Genomic DNA, 18,368 nt, shown 5'->3' with positions numbered 1-18,368 from the left:
CATGACATTACACAAGTCTTAATTTTTTTATGCCACCAGATGGCACAATTCTCACTTCAAAAAATGGTTTTGAAATGTTTCACTCTGTTTTAACATTAAATATTGCATTTATTGAAAAATCATAAATAAATAATTAAATAAATAAAAATATATAAATTTTAATGGAAAAAATAGCTAATTAAAATTGTATAAATATTGCACAGTATCATAAAATCCCCTAAAATTCTAAATAATAATCAAAAAATATTATTAAACAAACATATATTACATTAATTTTCCTGAAAAAAGTAAGTTACAGTTCAAGGCTTCGATCACTTTTGACCGCGAAGGAGCCAGGTGTGACCCCTAAACGAAGAGGCCCAAAGAGTTAATATACCTATATACCTATAACAAATAAAGAAACCAACAAAACAATCACTCAATAATACATCTATAAATATTTTTAGTTATAGTTCTCTTCTAGCTTATGAGTCACTATTCTATGATGAGATATTAAATCGTACCCTCACAGACAGGAACGACGTTGTCCCATCCTTGAGCTCTGCAGGTACGGTGATTGATTCTGCTTGCCATTTCATACCTGTGAACACAATGTTTTTACAAGTACAAGAGTGTCAAACTCAAAGAGGAAAGTATACATTTCATATGATAAAAAAAGCATAAGCATATTTACCCTTTCTTGCAATTATACACAACTGTTGTTCCAAAAACGTACTCTGTCCCCTCTATAAGTTTAAAATCACCATTTGGTGTGTCGCCTGGATGACTACATCTTCTCTCTGCAGAAATCAAACAGATTGAACTTAACATGGTAACACTGATTTGTTAATGAAAAACTGATTTCGTCATCATGTTGACAATTCTCTTACTTGCACATGGTCGCTCAATGGATTTTTTCCATTCTCCTTTTTCACACTTTAATCTATACAAGCCAGTATAACCTGTTATGCAGTTCACTCTCACTGTTTCACCATCAGCGTATGAAGCTTTCTCAACTGGTTCTGTGTTTTCATATTTAATGTCCTCTCGAAGACATCCTGAGAAGAACGAACAAACAAACACACATACAAAAATGTACTGCACAGCACCTTCTGAAACCACTTAAGGTTTCTTAAAAGTGTTGGAAGTGCATATAATAAGTATAGTATTCTACTTAATAAAATTAATAAACTAACCTTGACTTTGCACAAAGGTAACAGGAAACAGGAAAAACTAATGATTTGTACAGGAACTCTCATTTTCAGCTCATCTCACAAATGCTTTTGTTTTCTGATTTTGGTCTCTGTTTGTATGATGGGGGTTGTTGATCATTTACTAAAGTCAAAAGGTGGATGCTTTTACATCAGACCACTCCATGAACTCTCACTCTGATCCCTTCCCTCTGCCGAGTATTGTTTAGCACATATCTTTGGATAGCTACCCTGCAGAGCCCTCAGTCGTTTCCCAGCCTTAGCCTTAGCCTTAGCTGTTTTCTCGGTTTCTGATCTTTGCCTGGTTTCCTGGATTTCTCCCTTAGTCTTGCCCCTTCTGATTCTGTCTGCAGTTCATCGGCCCACGCTAGCCCTAGGACTATTCTTGTGTTTTGCCCGCCATATACCTGTCTGCCTTTATCTGACCCATGCCTGTTTCATGACCACGTCTCTGTCTTTTCCAAAATAAAGCTTGCATATGGATCCGCACATCTCACGTCTCGTCAGCCCCGTAACAATGACAGGACGACAAGTAAATAATCTCATTCCATTTACAAATATTAGTGTGTTGACTACATTAAGCTCCACTTTGAAGTTAAAATAAAAATTAAACTAAGGTTGAACAAATATCTATTTTGTTAACCCTCTGGGCCTCTTTGGTCATTTTTGACTGAAACAAATTTATTTCGAATTTTTAAATATCGTGGCTTCATCGGAATGAGATGACACTTGGTGACTTTTGTCACATTAGCTATGTAAACACACACAAAATGATTCGGATATGTTAAAGGGTCAATAGAAAAAAAGTCACACTTGGCTCCTTCGAGGTAAAAAATGACCGATATAGGAAATAATTGGGAAAAAATATGAAGACTCCAAGAATCTTTTGCTGGTACAAACTACTAATCAGCCACTGTGCAGAACAAAAGTACACAGCAATCAAGGGGTGATTCTCTAAAATATCAAGAGTGCAAAATAGACACCCACGCACACACACACACACACACACACACACACAGAGCAAATTTTGAGAATATTCAATGATTGATTGAAATCATAATGCAAAACCTGATATTTATCTAACCAAAAAATATCTAAACCTTGACAAGAAGTACTCTATTAGAATGTCTAAATATATATATCTAAAAGTAAAACCTAATAAAAGGAAGAAATTATGTCTAAAAAACAATGGGAATCCAAAGGCCTCTGTATATATGTATGTAGGGAACTATACAGGAGTTTACATGACATTACACAAGTCTTAATTTTTTTATGCCACCAGATGGCACAATTCTCACTTCAAAAAATGGATTTGAAACGTTTCACTCGGTTTTAACATTAAATATTGCATTTATTGAAAAGTAATAAATAAATAATTAAATAAATACAAATATATTAATTTTAATGGAAAAAAATAGCTAATTCAAATTTTATAAATATTGCACAGTATCATAAAATCCCCTAAAATTCTAAATAGTAATCAAAAAATATTATTAAACAAACATATATTACATTGATTTTCCTGAAAAAAATAAGTTACAGTTCAAGGCTTCGATCACTTTTGACCACGAAGGAGCCAGGTGTGACCCCTAAACGAAGAGGCCCAAAGAGTTTATATACCTATATACCTATAACAAATAAAGAAAGCAACAAAACAATCACTCAATAATACATCTATAAATCTTTTTAGTTATAGTTCTCTTCTAGCTTATGAGTCACTATTCTATGATGAGATATTAAATCGTACCCTCACAGACAGGGACGGCGTTGTCCCATCCTTGAGCTCTGCAGGTACGGTGATTGATTCTGCTTGCCATTTCATACCTGTGAACACAATGTTTTTACAAGTACAAGAGTGTCTAACTCAAAGAGGAAAGTATACATTTCATATGATAAAAAAGCATAAGCATATTTACCCTTTCTTGCAATTATACACAACTGTTGTTCCAAAAACGTACTCTGTCCCCTCTATAAGTTTAAAATCACCATTTGGTGTGTCGCCCGGATGACTACATCTTCTCTCTGCAGAAATCAAACAAATTGAACTTAACATGGTAACACTGATTTGTTAATGAAAAAATTATATCGTCATCGTATTGACAATTCTCTTACTTGCACATGGTCGCTCAATGGATTTTTTCCATTCTCCTTTTTCACAGTTTAATCTATACAAGCCAGTATAACCTGTTATGCAGTTCACTCTCACTGTTTCACCATCAGCGTATGAAGCTTTCTCAACTGGTTCTGTGTTTTCATATTTAATGTCCTCTCGAAGACATCCTGAGAAGAACAAACAAACACACATACAAAAATGCACTGCACAGCACCTTCTGAAACCACTTAAGGTCACTTAAAAGTGTTGGAAGTGCATATAATAAGTATAGTATTCTACTTAATAAAATTAATAAACTAATCTTGACTTTGCACAAAGGTAACAGTAAACAGGAAACAGGAAAAACAAATGATTTGTACAGGAACTCTCATTTTCAGCTCATCTCACAAATGCTTTTGTTTTCTGATTTTGGTCTCTGTTTGTATGATGGGGGATCAAAACGTTAATCATTTACTAAAGTCAAAAGGTGGATGCTTTTACATCAGACCACTCCATGAACATGCACAATGATATTTTGATTAAAACAAAATATTTATCTGACGTTTACATTTGTCAACTGAACACACAGGAGGTTATATCAGTGTATTTTGGTATCATGCAGTTCGAGTATATTTCTAAATTTTAAGAAGTGCATTACAATATGTCTAACATTTAAATTCAAGTCAATAAAATCAAATTAAAAAGAAAAATGACATTACAAAATAATTCATTGCCTTGACTTTGACAACCTAATGAAAACAACTAAAATACAAAGCTAAAGATTTGTATAGAAACCCTCGTTTTGAGTTCACTTAAGAGTCTTTGTCTCTGAAACTTTTCCTTGCTTGTGGATCAACAAAAAGTCATCGCTTTTAACCCAGACCTCTCTGTGTACAACAGTATTTACTGCAGTTCGCATTTGACAAACCAAAAGACAAATTTGAGAGGTCAAACTTCTAAAGTCACATTTATGTAACATACAGTTAGACAGGAAGCAAAAAGTAAGTTGCAAAATAATTGATGTTTTAATTGCTGTGCTGTAGAGGTTACACCTGATAGATTTTTTTTCACTGCATGGTGTACTCTATATTTCAAGAAGAACAGTATTTAATAAATTAATCTGTCCCACAGAGCATTGTAAAGAAAGAAACTACAGAAAGTTTTTTTCCGGTTATTGTATTTGGAATGGTGTTGAAAATGAAAGTGAAAGTGACGTGATACCAAGGATGGTAACCCATACTCAGAAATTGTGCTCTGCATTTATTCCATCCATCTGCACACACACACACACACACACACACGGATCAGTGAGCAGCCATTGCTGCAGCGCAACTGGAGGTTCGGTGCCTTGCTAAAGGGCACCTCTGTCGTGGATATTGAAAGTGGAAGAGAGCGCTATTCATTCACTCCCCACCTACAATCCCTGCTGGTACTGAGACTCAAACCTGTAACCTTCAGGTTACAAGTCCAACTCTCTAACCATTACGCCACAACTGCCCCGAAAACAAACAACACCAATTAATAGAGTACAGAGACAGGAGAGACAGTTCTGGATTAAAGCAATCTTATTAAAGCAAAATTGAATCGAAAGTTTGAAACAGCTTGCTAAAGAAAACTTTCTGGAACAGTTTGCTCTAGCTAGTAAACAGTTTTGAACTACCTTTGGTCCATGACGATGATATAATAGGTAGTGTATTAACTGAAAATTAAGGTAGTATGACAAGTAGCTAATTTCGAATGTTTGGATTGCTCTCCCGTGAAGTTAGTCACTTTCTGGACAACTGAAATGATAAAACATTCTTAGTGTTTTGAATAATATAATCATTGAAGTAAGTAGTTATTACAGTAGCTAATTTTGTTGTTGCCTAATAATAATGTTTAGCCATATCACACATTTTGCATGTGAGTGCTGTTGCCTAAAAAAGACAATTGGACCCTTTCTACAGCATGACAGGACGACAAGTAAATAATCTCATTCCATTTACAAATATTAGTGTGTTGACTACATTAAGCTCCACTTTGAAGTTAAAATAAAAATTAAACTAAGGTCGAACAAATATCTATTTTTTTTAACCCTCTGAGCCTCTTTGGTCATTTTTGACTGAAACAACATTTTTTTTTTTCCGAAGTTTTAAATATCGTGGCTTCATCGGAATGAGATGACACTTGGTGACTTTTGTCACATTAGCTATGTAAACACACATAAAAAAATCATGGACATGATTCGGATATGTTAAAGGGTCAACAGAAAAAAAAGTTACACTTGGCTCCTTCGAGGTCAAAAATGACCGACATAGGAAATAATTGGGAAATACGAAAAAATATGAAAACTCCAAGAATTTTTTGGTGGTACAAACTACAAATCATCCAATGTGCAGAACAAAAGTACACAGCAATCAAGGGGTGATTCTCTAAAATATCAAGAGTGCAAAATAGACACCCACGCACACACACAGGTTTGTTTTTATGGTTTATGGGGACTCTCCATAGGCGTAATGGTTTTTATACTGTACAAACCGTATTTTCTATTGCCCTACACCAACCCTACCCCTAAACCAACCCCTCACAGGAAACTTTCTGCATTTTTAGATTTTCAAAAAAACGAATTCTGAATTATTTATAAGCCTTTTGAATTACGGGGACACTGAAAATGTCCTCATAAATCACCTTCTCGTTGTAATACCTATGTCATACCCATGTTATTATACAAATTTATGTCCTCATAAACCACATAAACATGCACACACACACACACACACACACATAGATATGAACTGGTAAGACTGCAACAGAGCAATTTTTTTTAGAATATATGAAATTAAATGAAAAAAAAAATACAAAAGATTATCTCTCTCTCTCTCTCTCTTCTCTCTCTCTCGCTCTCTCTCTCTCTCACACACACACAGAGAAATGAACTGACTGCACAGATCAAATTTTTAGAATATTCAATGATTGATTGAAATCATAATGCAAAACCTGATATTTATCTAACCAAAAAATATCTAAACATTGACAAAAAGTACTCTATTACAATGTCTAAATATATATCTAAAAGTAAAACCTAATAAAAGGAATAAATTATGTCTAAAAAACAATGGGAATCCAAAGGCCTCTGTATATATGTATGTAGGGAACTATACAGGAGTTTACATGACATTACACAAGTCTTAATTTTTTTATGCCACCAGATGGCACAATTCTCACTTCAAAAAATGGATTTGAAACGTTTCACTCGGTTTTAACATTAAATATTGCATTTATTGAAAAGTAATAAATAAATAATTAAATAAATACAAATATATTAATTTTAATGGAAAAAAATAGCTAATTCAAATTTTATAAATATTGCACAGTATCATAAAATCCCCTAAAATTCTAAATAGTAATCAAAAAATATTATTAAACAAACATATATTACATTGATTTTCCTGAAAAAAATAAGTTACAGTTCAAGGCTTCGATCACTTTTGACCACGAAGGAGCCAGGTGTGACCCCTAAACGAAGAGGCCCAAAGAGTTTATATACCTATATACCTATAACAAATAAAGAAAGCAACAAAACAATCACTCAATAATACATCTATAAATCTTTTTAGTTATAGTTCTCTTCTAGCTTATGAGTCACTTTTCTATGATGGTGATATTAAATCGTACCCTCACAGACAGGGACGGCGTTGTCCCATCCTTGAGCTCTGCAGGTACGGTGATTGATTCTGCTTGTCATTTCATACCTGTGAACACAATGTTTTTACAAGTACAAGAGTGTCTAACTCAAAGAGGAAAGTATACATTTCATATGATAAAAAAGCATAAGCATATTTACCCTTTCTTGCAATTATACACAACTGTTGTTCCAAAAACGTACTCTGTCCCCTCTATAAGTTTAAAATCACCATTTGGTGTGTCGCCTGGATGACTACATCTTTTCTCTGCAGAAATCAAACAGATTGAACAGCACCTTCTGAAACCACTTAAGGTTTCTTAAAAGTGTTGGAAGTGCATATAATAAGTATAGTATTCTACTTAATAAAATTAATAAACTAATTTGCACAAAGGTAACAGTAAACAGGAAACAGGAAAAACTAATGATTTGTACAGGAACTCTCATTTTCAGCTCATCTCACAAATGCTTTTGTTTTCTGATTTTGGTCTCTGTTTGTATGATGGGGGATCAAAACGTTAATCATTTACTAAAGTCAAAAGGTGGATGCTTTTACATCAGACCACTCCATGAACATGCACAATGATATTTTGATTAAAAAAAAAGATTTATCTGATGTTTACATTTGTCAACTGAACACACAGGAGGTTGTATCAGTGTATTTTGGTATCATGCAGTTCGAGTATATTTCTAAATTTTAAGAAGCGCATTACAGTATGTCTAACATTTAAATTCAAGTCAATAAAATCAAATTGAAAAGAAAAATTACATTACAAAATAATGCATTGCCTTGACTTTGACAACCTAATGCAAACAACTAAAATACAAAGCTAAAGAGTTGTATAGAAAACCTAGTTTTGAGTTCACTTAAGATTTAACTTTTTAGTTTTTGTCTCTGAAACTTTTCCTTGCTTGTGGATCAACAAAAAGTCATCGCTTTTAACCCAGACCTCTCTGTGTACAACAATATTTACTGCAATTCGCATTTGACAAACCAAAAGACAAATTTGAGAGGTCAAACTTCTAAAGTCACATTTATGTAACATACAGTTAACAGGAAGCAAAAAGTGAGTTGCAAAATAATTTATGTCTTAATTGCTGTGCTGTAGAGGTTACACCTGATAGATTTTTTTTTCACTGCATGGTGTACTCTATATTTCAAGAAGAACAGTATTTGATAAATTAATCTGTCCCACAGAGCATTGTAAAGAAAGAAACTACAGAAATGAGTGAGATGACAGAAGTTTCATAATATACAAGCTTACAAAACAGCAATAACACAGCAATTGCATAATATATCTGTAACTGCAATTGCAATACTGCAGTGGAAAAATCGGAGATAGATAAAGACTTGATACTTAAAAATGAAAAACTAAAAATGTTGTTGTCTCGTATGACCTAGATGATCCTCCTCATCTTACACTGAATAAATAAGTTTTTTTCTTTCCCGTAAAAGTTGGACGTCATTTACTGGACCTTACACTGTGGACGTTTGATAAACACTGATATGTAAATAGTTGTCAAGTGTTTGCTGAGCTTTGGCCCATTCAATACGTTCAAAATGTGTGTGTTTTTCCCCCCATTTTTGACATTTATCCTAAATGTAAAATTAAACATTAGATGAGCATTTTTTTCCTATTCATCAAAAATTCCAGAATGAGCAACAAGGTTTTACAGTTTGGCATAAAATTAAGCTCAGGTATACTGTAGATCATTGTTTCATAGGCTCAATAACAGGGCTGAAGGCTGAGATTAAAAAATATGTTCAGTGCTACAACATTTGTAAAAATGGATAAAACATTATTTACTTGTGATTACTACTTGTCATGCTGTAGCAAACCAATAATGTAATTTCTTGAAGGTCAGAATTTAAAGCTGTTACATGTTTTTTCACCAAATAAACAATCACTGGTAAATTGCTAATTAAAGCAACTTTATTTGTATAAAATCTGCAAAAATGTCAACAATTCTGTGTTTTTCTGTCAATATGGGGTGCTGTGTGTACATTAATGAGGAAAAAAAATTAACTTAAATGATTTTAGCAAATGGCTGCAATATAACAAAGAGTGAAACATTTAAGGGGGTCTGAATACTTTCCGTACCCACTGTATATATATATATAAACTCATGAGAGGTGAAAAAAGTGAGACAATTACACATCAGAGGCCATTGTGAAAGAATAAGCTTTAATCATTTCAATCCTTTTTGTATGGTGTAATGATTTCAAGTAATTCACTGCACTCTGTAAATTTACAATTCTATTGGTTAAACAGAAGTCAGCATTTCTAATACATTCTCCCTATTGTGATTGTGCATGAGCAAAGCTTTTGTAAATGCATTTATAAATTAGATATTATAAATCATCACGGGATATATTTAAATGGGTGTCATATAGTATGATTATTATATTATATTATAAAGTATACACTTTGTTCCAGCTTTATCTTTTTTTCTGATAAATTAGGGGGGGGGGGACATTTTGTGAGTAGGCCTACTGTTACTTGTTGCTGTATAAAGCCCACGACAAAAGAGTAGAATTCAAAACCAAGAGTTCCCTAATAATAATCCACAAGGAAAGCACTGGAAATCACAGGAGTTAGCAAACCACAAAGAAACAAATATAATAGAATACATAAAATAATATAAAAGAACTAATGAAAAACTAAGGGCTTACAGTAAACGCATGGAGTAATCAGTAAGAACAGAAACAGGTGAGGAGCTAATTAATCAGAAACCATGGAAACAAACTAGGAAACTCAGGCACACGGGAACACAGAGAAACTAAACCAGAACAGAATATACGTGTTACACCTACATTGTACTGTGAGTTTCATTAGGCTAAACTTTCAGTGTTGTAATAATAATAATAATAATAATTACAGGGTGATCAATCATTTACTGTTAGTTAATTTTGTGAAAATGACTGATTCACTGTATATTATTCCTCTTATTGCATGGCCACTTGCCAAATAAATATGTGGACATAAAATATTGATTAGTTAAAATATCAAAATATTGATAGTTTGTCATCTCACAGCATATATATTCTATTACATTGTACAAAAAATGGCCTACCAACACATAAAAAACGGCAATAATATTACAACGGTATATTTACTCGAGTCCTCTGAAAACATTTTCACTGAACTTGATAACTGAGGTGCAAGAGTAACATTTACAAGAGATCCAGTCTGTGGTGTGATAGGAGAGACGTGAAACTAGTGTGGTGTTAATTTCTCTTCTGATTCAGATGAGACAACTTTTTCACAGGAGAAAGCAATATTATGAATAGAGGACTCATATTTAGGTGGAAGCAGTAGTTTGAAGTTTAAAAATATCTTAATGATGGTTTTGTTTCTTACAAACATGTAGCTTTTCACTTCACAAGATGTTAACTGATGGACTGGAGTCATGTGGATTACTTGTGGATTATTGTGACGTTTTTATCAACTGTTTGGACTCTCATTCTGACGGCGCCCATTCACTGCAGATGATCCGTTGGTGAGCAAGTCATGTTATGCTAAATTTCTCCAAATCGGTTCTGATGAAGAAACAAACTCATCTACATCTTGGATGGCCTAAGAGTGAGTACATTTTTATTTTTGTGTTAACTATTCCTTTAAGCTCCCAATGTCACATAATAGTCCAAATGATGTGTGTGCGTTATTTCAAGTCATTTGAAGTGAACACACTCAATAAGGAGGAGAAAAAACTGTACACAGACCTCATTGGCTCTCTCATCTTCTGTCAAGGTGTTAGATTTGAACACCTCTAACAGAAGAGGTGTTGAGTGCGTTCATTGATGGCGCTTTAATGCAAATGAACAGACATTCTCTCTTGTGTGCCAGATTTAAAATGGGGGAAAACAATATTTTAAAGGAAAAACTACTTAAATGTCATTCTGTTTTTCACACAAAGCAACCCAGAACCTTACAGAGGATAAACAGTTATGGCGATGAATGGATAGATGGTATTCCACAGAAGACGGTCATGAGTATGTCACTTTGGTTCAAAATTGTGAGCAAAATATGTTTTGCTTTAATAAAATAAATGTGAGCAATATGTTGAACTAAATTCCACACCAAAGTCAGCCTAATTATTAAATTTTTTTAATAAAAAAAAAAGAAAAAGGTTTTTGAAGGAACGTTGACATAGATAAGAAATACAAAGAAATCCATTTTCTGCGAGATAATACATATAAAAAAATTATTTTTACATTTGTAGCTGAATGGGATATATGTACAAGTTTGTGTGTGTACATACTTAGCTATATTATGGGGCAAATTTGTACCAGAAGTGAGCTAAACCTGACAGAATCTCTCGAGACCTTCTTTTAGGGATGTCCTCTTTTGTATAAAAATTAATTTGTCATTTTTACTGAATGGGGTACCTCAATCACCACTCCAGTTTATACCTAGTTACCTAAAAAAACAACCAAATAAATAATAAATCAATAATTGTATAGATCACCAATATGACTAATTCAGGTTCTGAAAACGAAATAATACTCACAACTTTTGTCAATCTGTAGATTCCCATTGGAGCATGACACATCCACATACGGTTTCAGCTCACTTCCAGTATTCCATCCATCTCTACAGCTAAGTGTATACTTTTCAGCATGCCTTATGTAGACCTTTTCTGTAGGAAGCTGTAGATTGTACATCTCGACAATATCATCAATTTCACAAGGTCCTACGACAGAGACAAACATAAACATAACATTAAAAACAGTACAAAACAATTACAAATTAAAATGACAAAAATGACTCACTCAGGCATTTCGGAGGAGTCTCCCATTTCCCATCCACACACTTATAAACATCCTGTTGCTTGGTAATTACATAGTAAGACTGGCAAGTGTAAGATACTGCTGTGATCACTTCATCTTTTGTACTGTTGATGCTGTAGTCTCCATGTTGAAGATACGGAGGAGGTGGACAGATCTTACCTAAACAAATAACAATGTCACATTTCCATTTAGATCCATTATACATCCAGCATTTTTATGTCCATACTGTACAAGCTTGTACACTTCATCCTTATGGACACTTACAGAATTTCAGTTATTTCATATATGTAATGGATAATCCATGTGTCAGTATTCTGGACTGTTCTGTGTCGTGTTTTGCCCCTGTTTCTGTTCCTGTTTTTCCTTATTTGGTCATGTTCCTCGTTTAGTTTGATTATGATTCCTGACACCTGTGTTGAGTAATTATCCCTTGTATTTAAGTTCCTGTTTGTTCAGTCTTCCTTTGTCGGTTCTACTCATTGGATGTTGTATAATTCCCCTGTGTTTCCAAGGATTAAAGACTTTTATGTACTCCATGTCTCCTTGTTCCTCGTTCTGCGCTCCTCCCAGCACAGATCGTGACACCATGGCTATAGGTATGCATTACACAATTTTAATGTACAACATGGAGGCAAAGAACCACTTGAGGTGCAGCTAATTATCCCACCCAACATGGTCACTTATGAGCATTGACCAGTTAAAGCTGTCATTGATGTTTCAAGCACAATTTTTTACTGGAAGGGTAAAGACGATGGTTATTTTCATCAGTTGTTTTGGCTTGTTAGATCTAGCATTCTCCATGTTTTAAATTAGACAGAGCAGGGCTCAATGCTAAGGATAGTTTCTACTGGCCCGGTGGGGCATGCCAAAGTTGACTCGTCAACATTTTCATTGGTCCCGTCACCAAAAAAAAAAAAAGTTTTAATTTTGTTGTCTCATGTAACCTCATGTTCTAATAAATTATTCTAATGATTCAGTTATCATGTTCAGTTTCAATACAAATAAACAAATTACAAGCAGTAGCACAAATAAATACAAAACAAAGGTACCGTACAAATGAAATAAACAGTGTTATAAGTTTTTAAGTCTGTCTCATAGTAGTATTCAGGTACAGAAATCGAATAATCAAATATAAAATAACACTGTATAGTCTTCACTCTACAAATTCAATATATAATTTGTTAATGCCACAAAAGTTATTCAGCCAAGAGCTGTGGGTGATTTTCTTTTTGTTCTCGGTTGTTTAATTACCATTAAATGACAGACAGCAGCAGGTATATTAGGCTGTTGTCACTTTAAGAGCTAATGCACAAACTCAATATACTGCCATACATTAGGGTTCTCACATCAGGAAATAGCCTATAATGTAGGATTAATGCTGCTTTCAAATGCTTTTGAAATTATATATAAAAAAAAAAGTTTCCTAATCCAAAATTGTACATGAATGGCCACTCAAGTCGTATTTACAACTGAGAGACTGGGAGACAATTTTGATACCCGAGTTTCCAAGTCAAATTTGAAACATGGCAGAGGGGAGAAACATAGCTTTAGTACTGTAAAGTTTTATTTGTTTTCCCCACAGCATCTACATTGCTTTATCTTGCCATTATGTATTGAACAAAGCGAAAATAGCATTTATTTGACCGAAATTGCAGAATCGTCAGCAAGCTTAATATCTACAGTGCAGTGAATGTTTATATGGTTACCAATGAATGGAATGCTACATTTGATTCAAAACCTGTTGGATATTGACTAAATATATTTTATACCTTTTATGAGATTTCCCCAAGGAACAGGCAAGGATGAATTAATGAACGGTCCATGATTCCTGTTCTTTCCGACAACAAAGCACTTGAACGTGACAAACTCGTAATTACAATTTCAGAAGAGGGAAGTAGGCAATTTTCCTATAACGTGTTTCTGTGTGAATGTTTCTGTGTCTCAGATCTTTCTGCAATAACTCAAAACTGTGATTAAACTGAATGGAATATGAATGCAACATTTCTTGGTGACTCACTTTTGCAGTCAAACGTTTCGTTCCATTTTCCATTTTGACACATCAAAACTCCTCTTGGAATTTCATTGTACGGTTTATTGCACGTGTATGTCAGTATCTCAAAGTTGCTGTATTCAGTTTTCTCATCTGACAGTGTCACAAACTGCAAGTTTTTTGTTGGTTGGGAGCACTGAACCTTCCCTAGAGGACGCAAAATATATACAAGATACAATTAGATCAATGTAAGATGTTAATGTTGATGGTAGTCAATTATTAAATATGATTAATATTTTATTCTGATTTATAGAGCTGTATAACACATAATAGAATCAACAGAAAGTTGGTGGAATATGTCTGTACCTCCACATTGTGGATATGGGTAATTCCACCTCCCATCTGGCAGGCATTCAATTGCACGTTGGCCGTAAAACCTCATGTTGTCATCAGTGCATCGAAAAACTAAGATATGGCCAGGTTTATAAGGTAAAGTGGTGCTCGGATATCCAAATAGAATTTCTATATTTTTTAGTTCTTGCTCCTGACAGGTACCATCTGTGTACAAGAAGATAATTTATTTTTGAATACTCAACAATACATTAACAATAGTCATTTTTATTAGTATTACGTTAATATAAAATTCAATTGATGTGTTGTCATAGTTGCAGACATACACCAATAATTTAACTATGACTTGAAACATGGATCATTCAGGCAGAATGTATGTTGCATCTTACAAATGAAAAGTATTTATAGAGATTTATGATGAAATAAACTAAAATCAAGCTGTACCATACCACTGCATTGCCGTGTGCCTGTCCACTGGCCCTGGGAATCACAGGTGATTTGTACAGGCTCCTCTGGTTCAAATCCATGACGACATTTATATTCTATTCTTGAACCGATTTTGTAATTTGATTTTTGACTTCCCACAATCTTTGCATTTGGGATTGTTGGTGGGTCACACATAATTTCTAGAAAACAAACATCCACATAATCATAGAATTTAGATTATATGTCTTTGTGAAGATGTTAACACTCCAGGACAGAACATACCAGCACACAGTGGTTTCGGTGTCCATCCGTCTCGTGTACATGTGGCCTCTGCTGCTGTTTCACGATATCCAGACTCACAACTGTACGATCTCTTTGCTCCCAAATTCAGATCTCCACTAAAGTAATATTTTGGGAGATACACGTGCTGGTTAAGTGGAACTTCACATCTACTCTCTGAAACAAGATTCACAAGCTTTTGATAACACACAATGAATTCAGCAGTAAATCCTGAAGTGTTTCTCTACAATCTTACCCTCACAAGTAGGCTTGTAATCCCAATTCCCATTGTTTGTGCAAGTAAATGTTTCCTGTTTATTAAAGGGCCGGTTTTTGCCAGAACAGATCATCCCCACCGTTTCTCCAGCTTTGAAAACTGTTTTTCCCCATGGAATGGTTCTTATTACTTCAGGTTCGGTTACCTCAAGCTGACAAGTTACTGTAAAGACATAATAATGCAAAGCTAAGTTTAAATAAATGTCAAGTATGTCAAAAAGAGTTGTCAAACTGTGATAAAATTCAGACATACTATCCATCTGACCAACTGCTTTGTGTATGTTCGGACTGTATTTATGCTATACATGATGTTTCCAGGATTAGTTATGTTTGGTCCTGAGCATTTCAACTGACCCTTTAATAAATCAAGAAACTGTGGTATTAACCTATGCATTGTGGAACAGGCCCGCTCCAAACGCCGTTCTCCGTACAATAAATGACATTATTTCCGTCTAGCTTTTTGTCAGAAGATACACACTCAAAGTAAATAACATCGCCATGAGTTCCTTCCTTTGTGTTGCCCGATGCAGTCACCTCCCCGTCTGTGTGAATCACAGGGCATCTCACCTCTGTGAAATAAATAAACTGATTTAGGTTGGATTTCCTGATAAATTGCTCTCCATGAAATGTTATTTTAACATTGGAGCAATGCCTGTTTCCCAAACCAGCATGTAGACCGCTTACTATTAAGTACAACTCAAGCACATCGTTAACGGGAGCTGTCAGGTCCCAATTTTTTACTGATCTCTTGCTAAGTATCTATCATTCTGACGATAGTGGTCCTGACAGAACCACTGTTAAATAGAGGTCTAAGCAGAGTACATTTGCTTCTTGTAACTTCCACCATGCAAAATGTGACTGTCCTGCTACACGCAAGGCTACTGAACCTGCCACTGGAAGATGAAGAGAATGAAGATGGGGAAGAGAGATCATACTAGAACAGTTGTGTAGAAAAAAAAATCACTCAGAAATTGCTGGTAATTAATAGTTAATACAAAGAAAAGCAAGTAACCCACTGAATTAAACGTGAATGTAGAAATACTTATGTAGTATTTTCTCTGAAAACATTCTCCAGTAATATTTGTTTTATTTACAACTTTGAAAAAAAAAAAATGTATAGTGCGGAAGGTGCTCATTTAGCAAACAAATTTCCATTTTAGCACTTCTCTAAAGACATCTCGTTTGTGCCGCCAAAACGTTGTTGTTGTGTAAATGAATGGCCAAAACGCATAAAAGGCTTTCAGTTTTTAGTTGGAAACGGTATTGTGTAGAGGTCCCCTAAATCCAACCAGCATGTTGCTAACGTTCTACGCTGTGCTTTGGGAAACCTGGCAACCCTTGTGGTGCTGTAAGTGACGTTAGCTTCTTTTTTGTCACCGATTTAGACATGCCCCCCTAATTCTTCAACCCCCACCTTTTTTTTGGCGCAACCAAGGTAGGCTATGTTTACCTGTGGTGTCAAGCAGGAGCAAATCAAGCTCAGCATCTGTTTTCATACGCTTTGGAGCTTTCGTCTCACCTGATCATGAAAGAAGCTGTAGCAATGCTCATTGTCCATTGTTCGTGAACATTTTGCATTGTTAATCTATCACACTCGCAGTGTACAATTTCCAACAAAATGTGGAGTGCCTGCTGTGAATGCGCAAAATGACTGACAGGCAGAAGCGCCTCAAAAGCCTTCTGGTTGGCAAAACAATGTTTTTGTTTTACATGGAGGCTGTTACAGACCTGGCCGGAAATATTTCAGTGGTATCATTCAGAGATTAGAATCGTTTTCCATGTACCATGCTATAAAAATCGCTTACAGCACCTTAATAAATCAAATGACAACAGTGCAAACAGACTTTCAAGAAAGCCTACCCTCACAGACAGGGACAGAATTATCCCACCCTTTGATTCTACAGTGACGCCGATTGATTCTGCTTGTCATTTCGTACCTACAAACACAAAGTTTTTAAGTAGAAGCAGTGTCAAGTTGAAGAGGACATATTTTAACTGAATTCACAAAGACAACTGAGGGAAGCAAATGAAACGCTGCGCATAAAGCACATTTACCCTGTCTTGCAAGTATACTCCACTGTTGCTCCATAAGTATAATCTCTCCCCTCTATAAGTTTAAAATAACCATTTGGTGTTTCCTCTGGGTGACCACATTTTTTCTCTACAGAAATCAAGCAAGTGTTACTGTGATGAATGCAAATCTGCTCAGTTTTAATTTAATAACAAAAAAATGATGTAGTCATATTGGCAATTATCTTACTTGAGCATCTTCGTGCAATGAACGTCAGCCATTGCCCATTTTTACACTTTAACTTATAAAAGCCGATATAACCTGTCATGCAGTTCACGTCTACTGTTTCACCATCAGCGTATGAAACATTTACAACTGGTTGTGTGTTTTCATAAGTAATGTCCTCTCCAAGACATTCTGAGAAGCACAAATAAAAGCACAAACAGATGAACTAGTCAACACCTTCTCAAACCACTTAAGGTCAGAAAAAAGTGTTGGAAGTGCATATATTATGTATAACCTTCTACATATGAAAATTAATAAACTCACCTTGACCTTGCACAAAGGTAACAGAAAACAGGAAGCAGGAAAAGCTGACGATTTGTACAGGACCTCTCATTTTCAGCTCGCCTCACAAACTGACTTGAGCTTTAGTTTTTGGGGGTTTTTTAGGGGGGGGGGTGTCTCTGTTTGTATAGTTCGGGATTAAAAAGTGAATAATTTTCATTTTCACCCCGCCTCCCAAACTGACTTGGGCTTTAGTTTTTGGGGGTTTTTTAGGGGGGGGGGGTGTCTCTGTTTGTATAGTTCGGGATTAAAAAGTGAATAATTTACTAAAGTCAAATGAAGGACGCTTTTATACCAGAACACTCCGTAGCCGCCCACAAGTTTAAAAGAAAATAAAGTTTTATCTGATGTTTACATTTCAGAGAAGTCAGACTTCTCGATTCACACTTTCATCTCACACAATAACAGGAAAGACCAAAGGGCGAGTTCCAAAATGACTACTGTCTTCTCTTCTTTCTTTCGCTTTCTCATTGAATTTGGTAAAGGTAAACCTTTAGGTAAACCTGACATTCACATATCAGCAGGTGATGCAACCAGATTAGAGTTTATTCAGTGAGAGACAAACAAGATGATCTAGGACATTTGTCAACACATGGCACAGTATCGAGTATGGAGAAATTAAAGCCTTTTATGAACTTTGATCTGGTTGCATCACCCGCTGATACATGAATATCAGATTGTTTCTTCAACTATGGGCACTTTTGGTCCCATGGACAAAATTACACTCCCTGAA

The 18,368-nt window shown here is 34.9% G+C and overlaps 1 protein-coding gene across 1 annotated transcript in view; it reads right to left on the bottom strand.

Moving 5' to 3' along the window:
• LOC107560699 (complement factor H-like) overlaps positions 1 to 17,722 on the bottom strand; it is a 70,461-nt gene extending 52,739 nt beyond the window's left edge. The window contains exons 1-10 of the mRNA XM_016244946.1: positions 17,618 to 17,722; positions 17,318 to 17,485; positions 17,113 to 17,218; positions 6,937 to 7,013; positions 3,303 to 3,470; positions 3,107 to 3,212; positions 2,938 to 3,014; positions 870 to 1,037; positions 674 to 779; positions 504 to 580 (exon numbers count right to left, since the gene is read on the bottom strand). Coding sequence (XP_016100432.1) covers positions 504 to 580; positions 674 to 779; positions 870 to 1,037; positions 2,938 to 3,014; positions 3,107 to 3,212; positions 3,303 to 3,470; positions 6,937 to 7,013; positions 17,113 to 17,218; positions 17,318 to 17,485; positions 17,618 to 17,687 — 1,123 coding nt within the window. The 5' untranslated portion in view covers positions 17,688 to 17,722. The remainder of the gene's footprint in view (positions 1 to 503; positions 581 to 673; positions 780 to 869; positions 1,038 to 2,937; positions 3,015 to 3,106; positions 3,213 to 3,302; positions 3,471 to 6,936; positions 7,014 to 17,112; positions 17,219 to 17,317; positions 17,486 to 17,617) is intronic.
• Between the last annotated feature and the right edge of the window lie 646 nt (positions 17,723 to 18,368).

The sequence above is a fragment of the Sinocyclocheilus grahami genome, unplaced genomic scaffold, assembly GCF_001515645.1.
Source record: "Sinocyclocheilus grahami isolate Dianchi unplaced genomic scaffold, SAMN03320097.WGS_v1.1 scaffold739.1, whole genome shotgun sequence".
Classification (NCBI taxonomy): Eukaryota; Metazoa; Chordata; class Actinopteri; order Cypriniformes; family Cyprinidae; genus Sinocyclocheilus; species Sinocyclocheilus grahami.
This window is presented reverse-complemented; position numbering and strand designations above follow the sequence as displayed.